We start from the raw sequence: 21,452 nt of genomic DNA, 5'->3' as shown, positions 1-21,452 counted from the left end.
TGTTGAGCTACCCATTCCCTGCTTCCCAGCCATTACCAAGTTCACCCAGTGGGCAGTGTAGGTGACATACCTGCCCTGACCATGCTTGGAGGACCATGCGTCAGTAGTCATATGGACCTTTGGCCCAACACTAAGTGACAGAGATGCGGTAACTTGGCTCTGCACATGTTGGTACAGGTGTGGTATTCCCTTTTTAGAAAAAAAATTGCGGCTGGGTACCTTCCACTGCGGTGTCCCAATTGCTACAAATTTGCGGAAGGCCTCAGAGTCCACCAGCTGGTATGGTAAAAGCTGGCGGGCTAAGAGTGCAGACAAGCCAGCTGTCAGACGCCGGGCAAGGGGGTGACAGTCAGACATTGGCTTCTTACGCTCAAACATGGCCTTCACAGAAACTTGGCTGGTGGCAGATGACTGGGAATGGGAACAGGTGGTCAAGGTGGAAGGCGGAGTGGAGGGTGGTTCAGACGGGTCAAGGAGAGCAGAGGTAGAGCAGTAAGATGCTGGACCAGAAGGAGTGTGGCTTTTAGTTTGCCTGTTGCCTTTGAGGTGTTGCTCCCAAAGTGCTTTGTGCTTGCCGCTCATGTGCCTTCGCATAGAAGTTGTACCTATGTGGCTGTTGGGCTTACCAAGGCTCAGTTTCTGACTGCACTCATTGCAAATTACAATGCTTTTGTCAGAGGCACACACATTAAAAAAATCCCACACTGCTGACTTTTTGGAAGTGTGCGATCTGGCGGTAACAGTAGAAGTTGGCGGAGTTGGCGGAGTTGGCGGTATTGGCGGCAATGGCGGGTGCGTTGGCCGGCTGAACACAGGTGCCGATACATGTTGTTGCCCTACTGATCCCTGCGGGCTGTCCTCCCTGCTTCTTCTAAGTCTTATTCTCCTACTGCCTCTCTGACTCTCCGTCTCTCCATCTGAACTACCCTCCTCTTGCTCTCTTCTACTAGGCACCCACAAAACATCAATCTCCTCATCATCATTCTCCTCAGATGCATCAATTTCTTCTGACACATCACAGAAGGAAGCAGCAGCGGGGACCTCCTCCTCATCACTCATTATGTCCATCTCTATCGTGTTCTCTGCCAGAATTAAATCTGGTGTAATGTCCTCATCTCCTTCATCTTCTTCTGGCAATAATGGTTGCGCATTACTCAGTTCAAGAAACTCATGGGAAAATAACTCCTCTGACCCCAGTGAAGAAGGGGCACCGGTGGTGGAGGAAGTGTTACGTGGGGTGGCCATAGCAGTGGAGGATGAGGAGGATGTTGTGGTAAAGTTAGAAACGGTAGAGGATGGGGTGTGCTGTGTAAGCCAGTCAACTACCTCTTCAGCATTTTGGGAGTTCAGGGTCATTGGCTTTTTAAAACTGGGCAATTTGCTAGGGCCACAGGATTGCATAGCAGCACGGCCCCTAGCACGGCCTCTGCGTGGCGGCCTGCCTTTGCCTGGCATTATTTTTAAAAAAACAACAACAACAACAAAAACTCAGTTGGTTTTTCTGGAAACGATAATACACACAGCTAGATGGCGGGTTGAAGAAAACACTGTGCAAATAATGCCTACAAAGTCAACGTATACACTACTACAGCGGTGGATACGGATTACGTAAAATATATGAATGCTGCTTGAAAAAAAGTAACTCAAGTGGTTTTTCTAGAGACGATAATATTATCAATATTTAGACAAAATGTGAACAAGGTCACACAGCTCGATGGCGGGTTGAAGAAAACAGTGTGCAAATAATGCCTACAAGGTCAACGTATACACTACTACAGCGGTGGATACGGATTACGTAAAATATATGAATGCTGCTTGAAAAAAAGTAACTCAAGTGGTTTTTCTAGAGACGATAATATTATCAATATTTAGACAAAATGTGAACAAGCTCACACAGCTCGATGGCGGGTTGAAGAAAACAGTGTGCAAATAATGCCTACAAGGTCAACGTATACACTACTACAGCGGTGGATACGGATTACGTAAAATATATGAATGCTGCTTGAAAAAAAGTAACTCAAGTGGTTTTTCTAGAGACGATAATATTATCAATATTTAGACAAAATGTGAACAAGCTCACACAGCTCGATGGCGGGTTGAAGAAAACAGTGTGCAAATAATGCCTACAAGGCCAACGTATACACTACTACAGCGGTGGATACGGATTATGTAAAATATATGAATGCTGCTTGAAAAAAGTGACTCCGGTGTTTTTTCTGGAGACGGTAATATTATGGATATTTAGACAGAATGGGAACAAGGTCACACAGCTCGATGGCGGGTTGAAGAAAACAGTGTGCAAATAATGCCTACAAGGCCAACGTATACACTACTACAGCGGTGGATACGGATTACGTAAAATATATGAATGCTGCTTGAAAAAAGTGACTCCGGTGTTTTTCTGGAGACGGTATTATTATGGATATTTAGACAGAATGGGAACAAGGTCACACAGCTCGATGGCGGGTTGAAGAAAACAGTGTGCAAATAATGCCTACAAGGCCAACGTATACACTACTACAGCGGTGGATACGGATTACGTAAAATATATGAATGCTGCTTGAAAAAAGTGACTCCGGTGTTTTTTCTGGAGACGGTATTATTATGGATATTTAGACAGAATGGGAACAAGGTCACACAGCTCGATGGCGGGTTGAAGAAAACAGTGTGCAAATAATGCCTACAAGGCCAACGTATACACTACTACAGCGGTGGATACGGATTACGTAAAATATATGAATGCTGCTTGAAAAAAGTGACTCCGGTGTTTTTTCTGGAGACGGTAATATTATGGATATTTAGACAGAATGGGAACAAGGTCACACAGCTCGATGGCGGGTTGAAGAAAACAGTGTGCAAATAATGCCTACAGGGCAAATAATGCCTAAAAGGTCAACTTATACACTACTACAGCGGTAGTAAAATAAAAAAAAGTAAAATAAAAAAAAATGAATATTAAAAAAAAAAAATTAAAGTTGGTGCTGCTGAACTACTAGGAGCAGCAGATTAGCACACCAGTCCCACTCCCCAACACTGCTAGACTAATAGCACTGGGCTCTTATAGTAGTAGTAGTAGTAGTAGTAGTAAAACAACAACAAAAATAAATAAAAGCAGTCCTTACAAGGACTACTGTTATTGCAGCAGTCAGCAGATGAGATCAGAAGCAGGACAGCTGCCCACTGCAGCTACATACAGAGCACTGCAGTAGAAGGTAGATTACTAGCCAGCAAAGCTACCTAAGCTTAAATGTCCCTCAAACCCCTGCAGACTTCTGTCCCTCCAATAACAGAGCAGTATCAAAACGATTACTAGCCAGCAAACTTTCAACTGTCCCTGAAATCACTAACAGGCAGCAGCTCTCTCCCTACACTATCTCTTCAGCACACACAGGCAGAGTGAAAAAACGCTGCAGGGCTTCGGTTTTTATAGGGAAGGGGAGTGGTCCAGGGGAGAGCTTCCTGATTGGCTGCCATGTACCTGCTGGTCTGGGGTGAGAGGGCAAAAAAAAGCGCCAACAATGGCGAACCCAAAATGGCGAACGTCGCGCGACGTTCGCGAACTTCTGGCGAGCGCGAACACCCGATGTTCGCGCGAACAAGTTCGCCGGCGAACAGTTCGCGACATCTCTAGTCAGGACTCAGAAAGGCGTAACTCAACTTTTAACTAGGAAGCAAAGATACTGTAAAGCTCCCCATAGATGCGACGATACTTCTTGCCGAACGACCGATTTTAGGGAAGTCCGACCAATCCTTCGAAATTATCGTGCGGTTAGTGGGATTGAACAATCGTACATCTTATGATTTTTTGGCCGACATCTGTCAGGAAATTGATTGGCCAGGTCAAAAATTTTTTTTCGGTCCCAGTGCAATCTATCTATGTGTGCAGGGCCAAGCAGGCAGCTCCCCTTTGTTTTCCTGGCAAATTGGTCTTTTTAGTTGATGGTCAATTCGTACGATCGTATGATCGTTCCGAGAAAATCGTGGTCTCATGATCAGGATCGGATCTTTTAAAAATCTCAACATCTATGGCCAGGCCAAGATCCTCTGAATATCTTGCACATTCAAGTCATACACCACCTTACATGCTCATGCTGCTTTATCTCTGGCGGATTAAAAGGGGGGGGGGTAGCAATCTAATATAACATAGGGTAGTATTCCACTGAAGAATAACCTATTCATGACAATGCAGTGGATAACTTTATTACACATAATATGGTAATAAATTAATACACTCCTAGCTAAATTCATTTTCATTTATGAAAAATTATTTTAGTTATTTAATACTACTCTGCTCTATATGTGGCAGACTCAGTGTTAATTAAAACATACAAGTTAACTTTATTACTAGTTCTGCCGGCTTCCCTTCAAATCCTCTGAAGTCCCTTTCAATATCAATGTGTGAGTAAAACATGATTAAGGTTTGCCTTGGGCTGGGAAGTATAAATAATGTTTTGTGTTGTTGGCAAATTTACAAACAATTACTTGGAACTAGCTGGAGAAGTCAGTGTGGGGCAACTGCTCCCTCTTGCCCCCTTCTGTGGACACACATGTTTATATTTTTATTCATAAAGTGTCACTTGTACATATAGCAATGTATGTTAGAACAATACATTAACAAGGAAATGCAATAAAAAAGGATAAATACAGAACAGTGGAATAACTAGCATTTACCCCAGGCAAAAAATATTTTGAGGGTCCTGGCAACCCCCGTTGCTTGTGAATGTGTGAGCATGGTTGTTGCAGTGGGAGTGCAAATTTAAAGATACAAAATGGCAGCAGATTGGGAATTTATACACAGCAGACCCCTTGGTCTAGGCCCCCCTGTCTTCCAGGCTCCCTGCAACTATGGGGTCTGCTGCCTCTATATTTAGTTCGCTAATTCAAAATATATATTTAGTTACATTGAAGTGCTGAGTAGCGTTCCAGGGAGATTAGTCGCCCAGAGAAAAATCTCCTCTTCTTTGGGCGACTAATCTCTCCGAAATGCCTTCCCGTTGGCTAGAATATGAATCGCTGGCAGAATGGCACTCAGATCCCTTCGGTTTTCCGAAGTCGCCTGAACTTTCCTCATGAGGAGGAAGAGACAGGAGGAAGGATGTCCTTGCCTATCAATGAACTGACTGATATCTTGCTTTTGTTTATGTACGTACCATTGTCGCTATTATCATCCACCAGTATTATCTCTTTTAGGAGAGAGGAAGGAGTGTGGTTGACTACACTGTGCACAGACCGCAGGATAACAGACAGAGCTTCATTCACAAATATAAAGACTACTGCAATCTGAGGTAAGTCATCCGGGTAAGTCATCTGCTTGCATCTGCAGAGGATACATTAGAGAATAAACATTTCATTAGAAGTCATCATCTGAGGCAATTTCACACAATCTTACCGAATCACCGAATCTTACCGAAGTTATCGCTGTACGTGGTGATAGCTGTCAAAATATTGCTTTTATTATTGCATTTGGGAAAGCAACAAACTGGATTATATAGTATATTCAACTTGAATCTATTGCATCCCCAACCCCCATGCAATAGTATGAATCCAGGTGGTCCAGAATTGGATTTTGTCATTTTCTGTACAGATACAGTTGGAGTTTATTGCAATATAAAGACCATTATGCCATGTTTTTATGTGAAATTATTATCACAATACATAAAGTGGACTTTCTTGTCCCTTATTAATTTTACATACACGGTTTAATATGTCACACATTGGTTGTACATTACTACATAAAGGCACAGAATGTAATATGAAGGCAACAGTTTGAACAAATTTAAGGTATATTGAATGTCTGTCAAATAAAGTATATACTATCAACCAGAAAAAAGGACCAATTTGTTCCATTTGTTTCGTATTATACTAATCCTGCACCCACTCCAGCCATTTATCCCAGATTTTCTGATATTTCCTAATGCTAACTCTGTTTTGGTATATGAGGCTCTCAAGATTACACTGATGTTTAACCTCCTGAATCTACTGTGCGGATGTGGGAGGTAAAGGGTCTTCCATTTCCTTGTGATGAGTTTTTTGTAGCTAATTACAAACTCTCGTTGATAAAGATTCCCTGTAGGAATGTGAAAGTATCATTAAGACAGATACCAAAAAGGCACAAACCTGCAGTTCAGAGTTGTGTCTCTAAAATGATGCCTAATGTGTCAAGAACCTCTGCCCAGTAAGGCGGCAAGGCATATGACTGAGGGAAGCGTATTAGGTGTGACACCTGGGACATTCAGAGGAGAATGTGGGAAAAACAAGATGTAATTTTGCTGGATAATAGTATGCTCTATGTATGAGGTAAAGTTGTATCATTCTGTCCGTATAGTTGATGGAAACCGATAATGGAGAGGCCAGCAACTCCTCCCATTCCTCCTCCTCCAGCACCCCAATCTCTCTCTCACATTTCCATTTGAGAGCATCCAATGGTATATTAAAAAGTGTTCTGTGTAGACATGAATACAGTTTGCATATGAGACCTTTTGTAGAGCCCTGCGATAGATAATCAACCAGACTATATTGGGCTAACTGAATTGTTTGTTGACTATTTGGTGCAGTTAGTCTCCTTTTTATTTGGGAATATCGTAACCATTGATGTCTGGGCAGTTGGAAGTTATCTTGCAATGTTTCAAAAGGGACCAAAATATTCTCTGCCACACTACTCCTATTGTGAGGTTCCCCTTCTTTCCCATGTATAATTTTTTATCTAATTTAGTAATACCTGGAAAGCATTGATTGTCCCACAAGGGAGTCAGAGGGAGTAATTTATTAACATTGTTAGTTGCATGGCTTTTCCCCAAATTAGACGCATGATCTGATTTGGATATTCAGATGCTTGAGGTTTCTTGATGAGAAGCCATTGAAAAGGGGAGACTATACTTCCCAGTAATATCATGTGCAGTTGGTGTAGTAACTGGTGGTATGACACCTCGACCCAAGCTGTTAAGTGGCTTAATTGCTCTGCCATGTAGTATAAGAAGACATTTGGGAAAGACACTCCCCCCTGAAATGTGTCTCTAGTTAATGTGCTTAAACTCAAGTGAGGGCATGAGCCAGCCCATATCAGTTGCCTGAAGCTTGAGTCTATTTTTGTAAAAAAAATGATTTTTATCAGAATAGGAGCTTGGAGAAGAACATACTGTACGTCAGTTTGGGAAGAAGGATAATTTTTACAAGTTGTACTCTGCCCATTGGACTTAACATCAGGGATTCCCATTCTCTGATTTTTTTTTGTTATAATCGCCATCAATGGCAAAACATTTACATTATAGAATTCAGAGATGGCCAACTTGATCACCACCCCTTTGAGATAGGTGAACTGGTTGACTAAGGGGAATGGGGAGTGCACCAGTTCCCTTTGAAATTGCTGGCTATCTGCCTGAAATATATTCGACTTAGCGACACTAATGACCAGTCCTGAAAGATGTGTGAATCTTGTTGTCACCTCAATAAGGCTGTGCAGAGAGGGCCCCAGATCTCCTAAATTAGGGTATCTGTATACTCTCCTCCCTGTTTTCTAAACGCCACCCCGTAAAGCCTGCGTGTTGTCTGATTGCTTGTGCAAATGGTTCCATAGACCATATTTATCTATTAATACTAGTTATACTGGATGAAAGCATATTTAATTAATAATGCTAACTATGATAATTTCTTAATGGGGTAATACACCTTTAAATTAACCTTTAGTATGATGTAGACATAAATATTCTGAGACAATTTGGAACTGGTATTGATTTTCTTTTTTTTCATGGTTTTCACAATATTTAGCTCTCTAGTTTTGAATTTCTGCAGCTATCTGATTTCTGGCATCTAGTTTACCCTAGTGACCAGTCAATGTTTGAATGAAAGACTGGAAGGTAAATAGGTGAGGGTCTGAACAGAAAGAACTATTTGCAAACAAAATATTTTCTTGATAAAATAACTGGCCTTTTAGTGAACTACCTCTTTAATAGGCTTGTCATTTTATCAAGAGTGATTTCCATCCACTGCTAATGAACAGTTTTGTCTGCATTCTGTATATGGAAATCCTTGACATTTAGGGCTAAGGTAACTAAGCTGTGGCATCTGTTCACTGGGGGCAGCCAAAGCATCAATACAATTTTGGGTACAGTAATAGTCTTAGTTTGCTACCTGTCTAATAACCCATAGCAACCAATCATATAAGTTACTATGCTACTATGTATGTTACCAAATGGTGCACCACAAATAAGAAACTGAAGTCAAAAAGTCTGAAAAACCTCCTCTAGTTTTTGCACTACAAAATGTAACTAGCACTATCCAAAAATGCTCTTCAAGGAAGTCTTTATACAGATGGAGCAAGCTTGGTTTTGACATCACGCGACACACCCAGCATACCCCAGCCCCCCACGGCACAAAATGTCACAGCATTCATTTTAGTGTAAAGATATGTTATAATGATGTATTTTGAAGGGGTGGTTCACCTTTAAGTAAACTTTAAGAATGTTATAGAATGGCCAATTCTAAGCAACTTTTTATTTGGTCTTCATTATTTATTTGTTATAGTTTTTAATTTAGTTTTTAATTATTTGACGTATTCTTCTGGATCTTTCCAGCTTTCAAATGGGGGTCACTGACCCCATCTAAAAAACAAATGCCCTTTGTATTGTTATTGCTACTTTTTATTATTCATCTTTCTATTCAGGCCTCTCCTATTCATATTCCAGTCTCTTATTCAAATCAAAGCATGGTTTCTAGGGTAATTTGCACCCTAACAACCAGATTTCTAAAATTGCAATATGTAGAGCTGCTGTATAAAAAGCAAAATAACTCAAAAACCACAAGTCTTAAAAAATGAAAAACAATTGCAAATTTTCTTAGAACATCCCTTTCTACATCATAGCAAAAGTAAACTCAAAGGTGGACAACCCCTTTAATTGGGTGATTTGTTGGAATATGATGAGCCCACTGAGAAAATGTCTGGATAAAGCTAGCTTCATCTTTCTTTTCTTTGCTAACTGCACAGTTAGCTAATACACTTCTATTTGGAATTAGTGGCGGATGAATGAACTGGAATAAGTTGTTTTACAATGAAGGTGTCGGTTTCTGCATTATTTCAGAATCCCGAAGGGAGTCCACCTGACTCCTAGATCTCTTGAGAGATGAAGAAAAGATGGCCCTTTAAAACTGTCAGCTGTGGTTCAAAATCTCACTGAATCGCATCTGGCCTTTCATTTCCTTTGTGTTCCCTTTGAGCCTTGGCAGGAGAAATTTATACTTTGCCAAGCAGCATATATACTGTATTTACACTGAGTCTTTCAGGGATATGGGTTTGTAATGGCTCTTTCTATGTACACATACTGTATTTGTCCACTAATTCTTATAGATAGATAAACCTAGCTGCTGCAGGTTAGTCAAACAAAAATAGAGACAAATGAGTAATCAGCAACAGTTTAGTTAAATTCTGATATCTAAATGAATATTGCAGGTAGGGCCTTCCATACTGTGTGTGTGTTATTAACCAATGTTTAGGTTGACATTTTTAATGAGTGCGATCTGAAGGGAAGTAGAGCAGAACCCCTGCACTTACCATCCTTCTGCTGCAGTCTCCTGTAATGGATCTGGCAGAGAGAGGTGGGTAGAGATAGAGAACCAGTGAACTGCAGGTGGGATCAGAGAGCTGAAAGGCCCCACTGAAAACAGTCCTTTGGATCAAACTGCCACAGGGAAGCCAGATACTGTGCCTGAAGAGACAGAGAGTGTGAAAGGAGTCTGGACTGGAGGAACCAGCACTTACAGGGGATTCCCATCTGAGTATTAAAAGGGGTTGGAGTCGCACTGCATGTCCATAAGTGCTTGACTTGCCTGAAGAAGTGCTATCATTATCCATATTAAAGGAGAGCTCAGAGATTACAGAGACTATGTTTGTGAGGCTAAATTAATGGATTTTATTTATTTTAGTGAGTCAGACTGCCTAGTTAGTTAGTGTGGCCTCTATTTCCATTGTGTCAGGAGTGTTGTATGCATTCATTTCCCTTTTACTTACTATTAAATTAGATAAAGAGTTCTTAGTAGTAGTAGTTTACCAACTGCTGTGTGTGCATTATTATTGTTCCTAATGGGGCCACCCGTAGGTGCATTCCCAGATCTCACTAGGTGGAGGCACTGTGCTAATAAGTACCAGGTGCCCAGTCTCTCCCAAAACCACTGCAGAGTGGCTCAGGTTTGTTCCGTAATCTATCGCTCTCCCACTACTCCTCTTTCACTGCAATGGTGGGGCTGGACCTCAGTCGATGTGGCAAGGTCCCTTAGCAACAGTAGTGAATTCACTGATCCGCACACACACTATTATCTGCAGTCAGGGATGTGGCCCCTCTTTTTATTAATATACCACCAGTAAGATCAACGTTTCGGAGGGTTCAACTCCCTTTATCAGGATCAGGTTTGTTCCGTGCCATCGGGTAAGCGCCACATGTGGAGTGTAACACAGATAGAAGGGGTGTTGATAAGATTACAAATCCATAGTAGGACAAATATGAGCTATACAAAGACCTTGCTATAGAAATAGTATCCAAATGATGATGGCATACAGTGGAGCCTTTGGCCATTCACATCTGTGAAAATAATGTGGTCAATACTTAAAAATAGTACATTTGGAACAGTGCTTTAAATAGTTCAGTGGGCCAATTACACTCTACATAGGAATAGGATTTTGGAAGTACACCCTGCACTCTGGCAGAAAAGCACCTATGGTGGTGCAGCTCCCAGGTGTATGGCAACATTAATAATTAATAAATTAATTAATAAAGGAGAATGGGACCCGCCTAGGGAAGCAGGGCTTGATGGGGCTTAGGAAAAGTACCATTCCCCACCCCCTTTTTTGTAAGGTGTGCTGGGATTGGCTAACTCCTGGCTAAGGAGGCTGAGCTGCGCAGAATACTTACCATTCGGCACCGGTACATGGAAGCAGCAGGACGCAGCATCTCGCTAAAAAGGTTTGTTATACAAACGGTTTGTTAAAAGTTGAAAAAGTTATAAATGTTAAGGATGGTATTACTTTGGTAAATAAACAACTGCGTCCATCTCTTTCCAAACCAGTGGTGTGTGTATATTATTGTGGCAGGAGGTATGGGATTGGGCCAGATTGGAGGGGTGCAGACACAACCGGGCACCTGTCATGACAAAACAGGGTCGAGCATACACCTCTTCAAGTTTAATAGTGAGAAAAAGTGTGACATTTAAGGTATCAAAGAACAGGACATATCTCTACTTGAATACCACAGTAGAAGTAGTAACATTTACATACTTTTTTTCATTTTTAATGTTTTTTTATTATGACATAGTCCATCCAAAATTTAGTTCAAAGTCATCTTGAACAGATAGTCCATATAAAGTCCATTTTAATGCATTTAGGCTGAAGATTTCCTACAGGAGGACCTTCTGGCTTTGTATTAAATGCAAAAGGAACAAGGTTGTTATGAATTCATTGTAGGAAACCTCAGGAGCATGAAATCCAAATTTATTACCATGCAAGCTACATCTCTGTAGCCACATGGGACAGTGTGAGGGCAAGATAATTAGGAGGGTGGCATAGGTTGGGTTTGCTTTCATGCCTTTTTTGCAAGTAATATATCGGTGCAGGAACTAAGACTGCAAAGAAGGTCATAAAGGATGTGTGAGCACTTGTGTACTTTCAGTAGAAGTATCCTGCAACACACAAGACAGCTGTCTAAAAGTAACACACTGACATGCACTGCACTTGCCCTTTAGAATTAAGTCTTTGAACTTAATTTTTATGTTTGTCACATTGAAATAATGCCAACTGCAATCTTTCAAGCTCTAAGATGGCTCTTTTTCTATGCATCCCTTTGTACTTATGTTCATGATTTAAAGCTAGTAATGGAACAAATAAATTACCCAGACACTAATTTGCGGTTTCAGATACAAAAAAAAATTGTTGCACGTCAAAATAGTCACATGTTAAAATTATGTGGACACTCATTGACTTTAATGCATCTGGAATATATAATTGCGCATGTAAAAATTGACGCTCGAGTCAAAATTAATACGTGTAAAAATGATTTTGATGCCCATTTACTTCAAGGCTTTTTGCGAATTTACAGTGAAATTTGCTAATTTTCCGGCTAAACGGAACGAATTTTGAATGATGATGGATTATGTAATTATTAAATATCAATTTGTTGGTGGATACCTGGGTAATGAATGAACTATAATGACTTTATATATATATATGAATGCACTTTACAAATTAATAAATTATAGGGATACAGGGAATACACTGAATTGGGGTTCTCTAACAGAACTTTGAACCTCTGAGTAATGTTATTTGGCTTGTGATTTTTTTATACTGTATTTGAATTTCATTTGGATACACTGGTATAGCACAGTTACTCATATTGCTGGTATTTATTATATTTATGCATGGCACTGTGACTTTAAGTGGGGAAGGAGTTGTGCATGCTGATGTCAGGGAGGATGGGATCTGTGGATATGCTTGTATATGCACCTTTACAACGTTCCCTAAGGAGAATTTTGGTTTATTATACATGTACTGAAGTTCCCTGAGCCCTGGTCTCTGTTTATTCCATATCCAGGTTCTTACTGTGCACCAAGGCAATTATGCTAAACGTATTGTGCAGTTGCATGTTAATTCCGTACATATATAGATTTCTATTAGATGGCACAAAGTTAATTACCACAGTCAATTACCACAAGGCCCAAGGGAATATGGTCTGGAATATGTTTTACTGATTTATTCACTTATTTTATGTTTAGAGTTGTGCACTGTTTTGTATTGTTTGTGTCAACAGACACTTTTGTTTAGTTGAGTGTTACAAGTTTCATTTAAAATCAAATATTGACACTATTCATTAAAGATACTTTGGGTATATTGTTTGGGTAGGCTACTTAATCCTGTAATATCCAGTGACCTGGTATTTCCATGCTGTCTGCATTGCTGCTGCAGACAGCTAAGGTCCTGGTTTGCTTATATTGCTATCCTTGTAATTGCTAGTAGGCATGGCTTGTTTCCCCTGTTGTCAATCTGGCCACATGTGATCTGCGTAACCCATTAGCTGGCTCTAAAACCCCCTACTCTGCACTGACTCATTGCTCAACATCAATATATGTTTCATAGTTCCTGTGTGTGATCCATTTTCTGTTCCTGACCTTTGCCTGCTTTTTTGACCTTGCTGTATCACTGCCTGAACCGACCTTTGCCGGTTTGACCACTCTTCTGGATCCTGACTTTGTACAGTGTTACTGATTGGTTTTGACTCCAGCCTGTTTATTCTGACTACACTCTTGGCTCCTAATTCTTTACTGCACTGTCTGACTGGTACTAATCCGGCCTGATAATTCTGACTACGCCACTGGCTCATGATTCTGTACAGATTAGTACTGTCCCTGATTGTTCTACACCTGCAATCTCTGTTCCCCCTCCTTCCTGTATAATTTACCGTTACCTTGCCTGCACAGAACTTCCCTCTTGGTCCCCTAGACCTGGCGGCATCCGAGTAGCGGAAGGCTCCTCCCAAAGCAAAAGGTAGTTGTTAGAGGCAGAAGCGTGAGCAGAGACCGGGACCTTGGGGTTTGTTCTGGGTTTTGGGATACCATACGTTACAAACCCCTTACTTACCAGGTAGATACTTTTCTTATCTCTCTGCTTATGTCCCATATACACAGGGTATGTCATAGAATAAAGAGCAATTACTGTGATTCACTTCCCCTTTCTTGGTCATTATCCTCCACATTTATTTTCTCCTTTAACATCTCATTTAGCTAACACTTTGAAAAATATATTTCTTCTACTCAGTAAATCTCAGTGATTAGAATTTTACTTTGACTTTTGCATTTTTCTATTGTGTTCATTGGCAATGAAACCATTTTACTTGCACAGCATAAATACAAGGTTACTGCAAGTATCACTTTCAGCTTTGTTTGAAAATTCAAACAGAAAAAGGTATAATTAAGTCAACAGTTAAGAAGAAAGCAAGCTTTAAAATCAAGTGTTGTACTGCATGTCCATCTTTGAGAAATATAGGCATTATAGTTTCTCTGTAGTGTCAAGACACTTGTTATTTCCATTACCGTAATAGGATCATTTTATTTCTATAACACATAAATGGATGTATTCACAAGAAAGCTCAGTCTGCCTGGGAGAATAGGACAATATTCACTACAGGCTGAAACACAACTAGAGTCAGTATTCTAACAATCAAATCTTGAAGTGGCTTGAAAGCAAAAATTGTCAATCATAGTTATACCTGGTAAAGTTTGGGGTACTTTTCTACAAACCTTTTGTAGTTGCTGCAACTTTGGGTTTCATGGCTGCTAAGGGAACTGATTAGATAAAGAGTTGATGCCAATGCAACAGTATAGGTCTATAATATGCTACCACATTTAGCAAGATATGTACTAGTGATGTGCGGGCCAACCTGATATCCGCGGGTGGGACGGGTTTGGGCCGAAAACGCACCCCCATTTGCGGGTGGCGGGTGAGTCTGGGTCAAGCTCTGCTTTCTGCTGTCTCCGCCTGCCACCTTACACTGCCAGCTTCCGACTTCCGGTTTTATAGCTGTGCACCTGCTTGCCCCACCCCTTTTGTGACATCATCAGGGGCTGGGGCGGCGCGGGTCTATAAAAGGAACCCAGAAGTCGGGCAGGCACAGGTGAAGGGAGGGCGGGTTTCTGGTCGGGTGTGGATCAGGTAAAACCTGATCTGCACATCACTAATATGTACAATAATTTCAATTACTATTTCTAAATATATGAGTATGACCCATACTCACTGACTTCAATGCAATCAGTTGTGCAGTTGTCTCCCTCCTGAGTGCTTTATCACAAATTTTGAGAGCTGTTGTTATTCCACATAATTTGCTGAAATGAGAAATCCCAAGCATTTCTCACCCATGCTGACCTTCTCTTCCAGAGAACAGAAATGTTTCAGAAAGATTACTCGCTGTTAACGTGGATACCCTTGGCTTCCTTAACAATGGAGTGTTACAAGTAAAATTTCAGGCACATAAACTGCGCATTTTAAAAATAACTGACATTTGGTGGTGACATATGAAATAAAATTGTTTTATTGAATGAGGATAAATTCTAAAATATCAAAGAAGATCCCTTTCAAAAGAGTGTTGGTCAGTGGCGTAACTAGATGTTACTGGGCCCGAAAGCAAATTAATTTTAGGGGCCCCCAACATACATGTATTCAGAGGTTGTCTTGTTTTACTAATAGAAGTTGAAATTGAGCATTATTTGGGCCTCATGGGGCCCCTTATACCTCCTGGCCCCCCTGCAGCCGCAGGGTCTGCTTCCTCTGTAGTTACGCCCATGGTGTTGGTCATCCATGGGTTACCAAAATGTTGTTGTTGAACCCACCATGCAGTCACTAACTCTTCTTAATTTACCTGTGCAGTACTCTAGCAAGGTCCTACCACTGCTGTGACAAAGAAAAATTAAAATAGATCTTATATTCACTATTTTGATTCAAAGGAAGGCAAAAAACCCAACCTGAAGCCAGTGCCATTTCTGCCTCAAGAGGGAAAACAATTCCTTCCTGACCCCAATGGCGATCTGAAACATTCCCTGCATCAAGCATTTGGAATTACATAAATGAATACTATGTTGACTCTCACTTTTTTCAGGATAAAGATACCAAAAAACACAATATAACAGTTAATTCAGGAAAATATCCACATTCAGTTATTAATAGGTAATACTAGAACATAAAGAAGAAAACTCCTGACATTTTTGAAAAATATACAAAAATAGGGGGGGGATGTTTCTAACTGCTCAGAAGATAAGGAAGTAAACTGCTTCTTCCCCTGACATCCCTCTCTATCGCCACTCCAGCCCAACTTTCACCTGCCTTAACTCATTGCTTTCTCACCAAATCACAGCTTTACCTGATTCTGCCAATCTCTAAATATAAACCAGTGTAATCTGGCTCCTAGTCATTCAGATTCCTTGTCATGCAGCCCCTATGCTTATAGCTCCAGGGCTTTTCCTTTAGAGGACTGTCCCAGTGTGTGCACTATTAAAGGAAAACTATTTGATCTTAATAACGTTTAATAAGAGTGCTTTAAGTTGAAACTTGACTCCAATACCAGTTTGAACAAATCACAATATAAAACACAAATACATTCTGTATGTGTGTACTATGTAATAAATATTTTTGTGCCATAATTTTTCATTTGCATGTTTCTCCCTCACCTACAGAATATTTGCTTGTGTATGTAAGGTTCACCCTTCTGGCAGTGGCAGTCACACCTGCAGCTAAATTTTGAAACTCAGCTACAGAATATACTCATAAAAAAGGGAGTCTTTTATTTCAACTGTATAGAGAGATACCTGGTTGGTTTCCCTCCAAGCAGACTTTGCAACTTTCTCCTGGAAAATTTTCTCTGTGTAAAACTAAAATGCTATTTATAGATTACAAAATCACCTTGCCTTTGAGTGGCTAAAAGACATGACAGTTTTACCTAAACAATAGATTCTACATACCTTAGTCTCTCTGATGAGAACTAGATTTATTGAGAGGGAGGTCAAGTTCTATATCAGGAGTGCCCATACTTTACTAATGCAAGATCTACTTTTAGTGATGTTGTCCCATTATGATCTAAATCCATAAAAGCATTGTTAGCATTCTATTCCATGGAAACTATTACTTAAAGGGATACTGTCATGGGAAAAAAAATTTTTTCAAAATGAATCAGTTAATAGTGCTACGCCAGCAGAATTCTGCACTGGAATCCATTTCTCAAAAGAGCAAACAGATTGTTTTATATTCAATTTTGATATCTGACATGGGGCTAGACATATTGTCAATTTCCCAGCTGCCCCAAGTCATGTGACTTACATTCTTTTTACACTAGGAGGTGAGCAGAATGTTAAACATTGGGGTGCTGTAGATATGATCTACTTAGATTTTGCAAAAGCATTTGATACAGTACCACACAAAAGGTTACAGATTAAAGGGCAAGTCAACACCAAAATAATAATTTGCCTAATAAAATAAAACATAATTCTAAGCAATTCTGTTCCAATATACAAGTTTTATACAGTGTTTTTTTATTTGTAAAAACAATTGTTATTAAGAGAAGCATTTGCTTAACTCCTGGTTGTTTCTTTTTAAACAATGTTTCAAAAGTCTGAGTTCCCCAGCAAAGACAGGTCTGTTAATCAGCTGGTATGTCTTACATCGTATCAACATTCTGAGCCATCAGGGCAAAGAATAGAAAGGGACAAACACTGCTTTACATAGCAATAATATACTATACAAATTTATACAAATAAGCTAAAAACCATATAAAATTTGTAATGAGTATATATTGCAAAGTTGCTTAGATTTATGTGTCCTTTTATTAGGGGGTTGACTTTCCCTTTAAATTTAGGAATATTGTCCTGAAACATAATATTATTATTTGAATGGAGAAGTGGCTGAAGGGTAGGTTTAAAAAGCCGTGGTAAATTGAATATTTTCTAATTGAACCAGTGTTGTTAGTGGAGTACCGCAGGGGTCTGTCCTTGACCTGTCCTTTGTTTTTAATTTGATTATTCATGACCTGGAGGTGGGTATTGAAAATAGTGTCTATTTTTGTGAATGTTGGAGAACTGGGCTGCACACTCGCAAATGAGGTTCAATGTCGAAAAATGCAAGGTTATGCTTTTGGAAGAAACAACATAAATGTAGTATGTTGGGGGCCTGCATAATTCAGAATGATTTGGGTATTTTTGTGGACAACAATCTGTGTAATGCTAGTCAGTATCAGCTACTAAAGAGAATAAAGTACTTCCTTGCATAAAAAAGGGCATTAACCCAAGGGATGAAAACATAATATTATAGGTCCCTGGTCAGGCCTCACCTTCCCTATGTAGTGTGATTTTGGACACCCATCTAAGAAGATATAAATGAGCTAGAAAGAGTGCACAGATTTAAAAAGACTGTCAAAGCATGGGGTTGGTTTCTCTGGAGATAAGGCACTTGGGAGGGGACATGATCCTCTTTAAGAGGACATTATAGACAAATTTAAACTGAAGGAACTGAATTTGTAGTTGAAGGGGTGAGGAAAGTGAGGTTGTGGAATGCCCTTCTGGGTGATGCTGTGATGGCTGATCCTGTTAATGTCTTTAAGAGTGTTTTGGATGATTTATTGAGCAAGAATATATATATATATATATATATATGTAACACCCTCTTGGCGACCCTCCTGGTTTGACGGTTGTACTGTCTTACCAATTCAGGTCCTGAGTCCCCTTTGCAAGGTGAAAGGGTACTGGGAAGTTCCTCTCTTGGCAGTTCCTCCACCAAATGGGATCTGGGAATACACCTGTGGGTGGCCCCATTAGGAAAACATTCAACGCACGCTTTGCTGTACAACAATATCAACTTTATGATAAAGAAAGTGCAGATTAAAGGCAAAATAAATAGTCATAGTAAAAATATGCATTTACATAGCATGACCCACTACCCTGGGGAACCTGTGACAGTCCATCCTGGCACCTCCCTGCCAGGCAAAGTCCCGCACTACTCCTTTGCAGACAAAGAGTCTAAATCCTTTTTCCCAAAAGAGCACAATTGGTCCCAGGTAGCGCGACTGCCCAAATACCTTTCCCAATGGACAAGGTACTTGCTCCCACAGAGCTGAAACAGGCATCCACGTGATGGCATCCTTAAAGGCTCCAAGCTCTCCTAGCCGAGCACACACTTGCTTGACTGTCAGCTGAACTATAGCTCCCAGCACTGTTCAAAGCGCAAGCATACAAAGTCCAGTTTTGGCAATTAGGAGCTTCAGACCCTAGCTCAAATGTACTGTAAGATTGTTATCTTATTAAAATGTAAGTGTAAAGTTATGCTTCCTCCCTTAAAAAAGGAAAAGCAACTGAGACATAAAAGCTTCAAAATATTTTCTAGTCTATCTCAGTGGGATGCAGCAGAAATCACCAACCTAGATTTTACCGCCCCTTGGAAGCAGACTCACATGTCTGGCGTATTGCAGAGACATGCTGCAATTTCCCTTTCATGTTATTTTTCACACAGCAGGGCAACAAGAGACAGAAAGTTGAACAGCTGTTAATGATAGCAATGTCCAAAATAAAAGTTGCCTTTATTACTCATAAGAGAGGGGCTGAGTATGTCAACACTGAGTTGGAAGGATAGAAACTGAGACCTACTTGCCAGGCTTCATAATAGCAACATATCACATCTTAAGTGAGCATGGGGAATTAAGAGAGTTGCAAGCAAACTATGTATGTATCTGGCGCTAGTCAATGGCACAGCAAAGAAAAACATCTACTAGAAAATTACGCAACTAATAATATTAACCATGAAATCGGTTATGCAGATTCTTCAAATGACTCAGTCTGTCCATAAAATGCACATAGCCTTTTTTCTATATGTTTAACCTTGCAGCCCTCCAACAGTTGCATATCCACAACTATATTAATCTAAGCTGAGGATGATGAGAGATATCATTGAGAAGAAGGCAGAGGGCAACTGAGAGAGAGAGAGAGAGAGAGAGAGAGAGAGAGAGAGAGAGAGAGAGAGAGAGAGAGAGAGAGAGAGAGAGAGAGAGAGAGAGAGAGAGAGAGAGAGAGAGATACTGAAATTAAGTTTTCCAGCTTAAATCCTTTTCCTGAAAGCAACCTTAATACTATACTATCACAGCTTTGTGGCAGCTTTCCCCTTCAGACAGATATGCCAGCAGAATTACAGCTGCTTCATGAATCATTTAAGTGACTAATACCAAATATGGTTTTCAAATGAAACTGTGGGTTTTGTGCTGTGTTTATCTTACCCTTCACTGCTTTTCACTCTAACGCTGACAGAATAAATAGGGCCTCCCCCCATAAAAGCAGACAATGAAACAATGGTTAAAAGCAGTGAAGAAGATGTTTTTTAAATGGCAATTAATCCTACAGTCACATAATACAGAATTAAACTGTTTTAAGGTATTATGCTTAATTATGTTTATATGCCATTTGTGATCGATCCTTTCTGAGTTCTGAGATACATTTTTAGTCATCATCCTAAACCTGAAAAATAAATAAATAAATAAAACCAAACAAATGATAATAGACATTGGAATGGCTCAGAGTAACCATAACCTGTACTGCAAAATATACATTATTAACAGGTTTTTCATTTTATATGTTCATTTTTTTCATTCAGTAGGCACCAGCAAGGGACAACTGTAAGTTAATCACATGCAAATTTAGCGGTTGAGTTAACTCCCATTTTTTACCTCTCAGTTATTAATTGGGGGGAATAGTAATTAGCATATGCATGGCATGCACTCTACAGTTTTCATTTTCCGTTAGAATGATAAATGTTAATTTAAATGTAAATCATAGACTTTTATAGTACAAGTTGGGCTTTTCGGAGAAAAGGTGAAATCAAACCCATGACTCATTTGGTCTTTTACTCATAAAGAAGCTATAAGGGACATTTACAATAAAAGTGCAGACTGCAAAGTTCGATTTCATAGTTACATACTGTAGTTAATTTGGGTTGAAAAAGACCAAAGTCCAAGTTCAACTTGAAATCCTGCGCACATACATAAACACAGAATCAGCCATCACAACAACATGCGGCAGGGAATTCCACAACCTCTCTGCCCTCACTGTGAAAAATCACGTACATTTCTTCAAATTAATGTTCTATTGCTCTAGTCTAGAGGGGTGGCCTCTGGTGTGGTAAAAAAAAAAAAGTTCCCCTGCTATCTGTCTATATAGTCTCTTGTAAAGTGTAATCATGTCTACTCGCAGGCACCTTTTTTTCCAGAGAACAACCCCAACCATGACAGTCTACCTTCAAAATTTAAATCTACAATAACTTAAACCAGTTTAGTTGTACATCACTACACTCTCTCCAGCTTATTAATATCCCTCTCAAGGACTGGAGCTCATAAATGCATTGCATCCTTACCAGGGACCTATAAACAGGCAAAATTATGTTTTCATCCATTGAGTTATTATCCCTTTTTATGCAAGACAGAACTGTATTTGCTTGAGTAGCCAGAGAATGGCACTGCCTGGAATTAGACAACTTGTTATCGACAAGAATTCCCAGAGTCATCTCAGTTAAGGAAACCCCCAAAACACTGTCATTTAGTGTATAACTCACATTAAAATTATTTATACCAAAGTCCATAATCTTGCATTACCATTTTCCACTTTGCTGCCCAATTTTTCAGTTTAGCCAAATAATTATCCAAAGTGGCAACATCCTGCATGGAACTTATAGCTCTTCACAATTTAGTATCATCAGCCCACCTCAAGGTCATTAATTAATGAGTTAAAAAGCAAAGGACAAAGTACAGAGCCCTGCGCTACTCCACTAACAACACTGGTCCAATTAAGATAAATTAAAAGTCTGGCAAGATCTATTATGCATAAAACCATGCTGGCATAAACTCATAGAATTATGATTTGCAATGTATATTATGCCTTAATACCCCTTTGTAAAGCTTTTC

At 39.9% G+C, this 21,452-nt stretch overlaps 1 protein-coding gene across 1 annotated transcript in view; it reads right to left on the bottom strand.

Moving 5' to 3' along the window:
* The window catches only part of galnt9.S (polypeptide N-acetylgalactosaminyltransferase 9 S homeolog), a 133,404-nt gene that overhangs the window by 64,551 nt on the left and 47,401 nt on the right, over positions 1 to 21,452 (bottom strand). The window contains exon 3 of the mRNA XM_018241973.2: positions 5,151 to 5,317. Within this exon, the coding sequence (XP_018097462.1) occupies positions 5,151 to 5,317 (167 nt within the window). The remainder of the gene's footprint in view (positions 1 to 5,150; positions 5,318 to 21,452) is intronic.

This window comes from Xenopus laevis, chromosome 1S (assembly GCF_017654675.1).
Source record: "Xenopus laevis strain J_2021 chromosome 1S, Xenopus_laevis_v10.1, whole genome shotgun sequence".
NCBI lineage: Eukaryota > Metazoa > Chordata > Amphibia > Anura > Pipidae > Xenopus > Xenopus laevis.
Note: the sequence above shows the minus strand (reverse complement) of the source record. Positions and strands in the feature narration are given on the sequence as shown.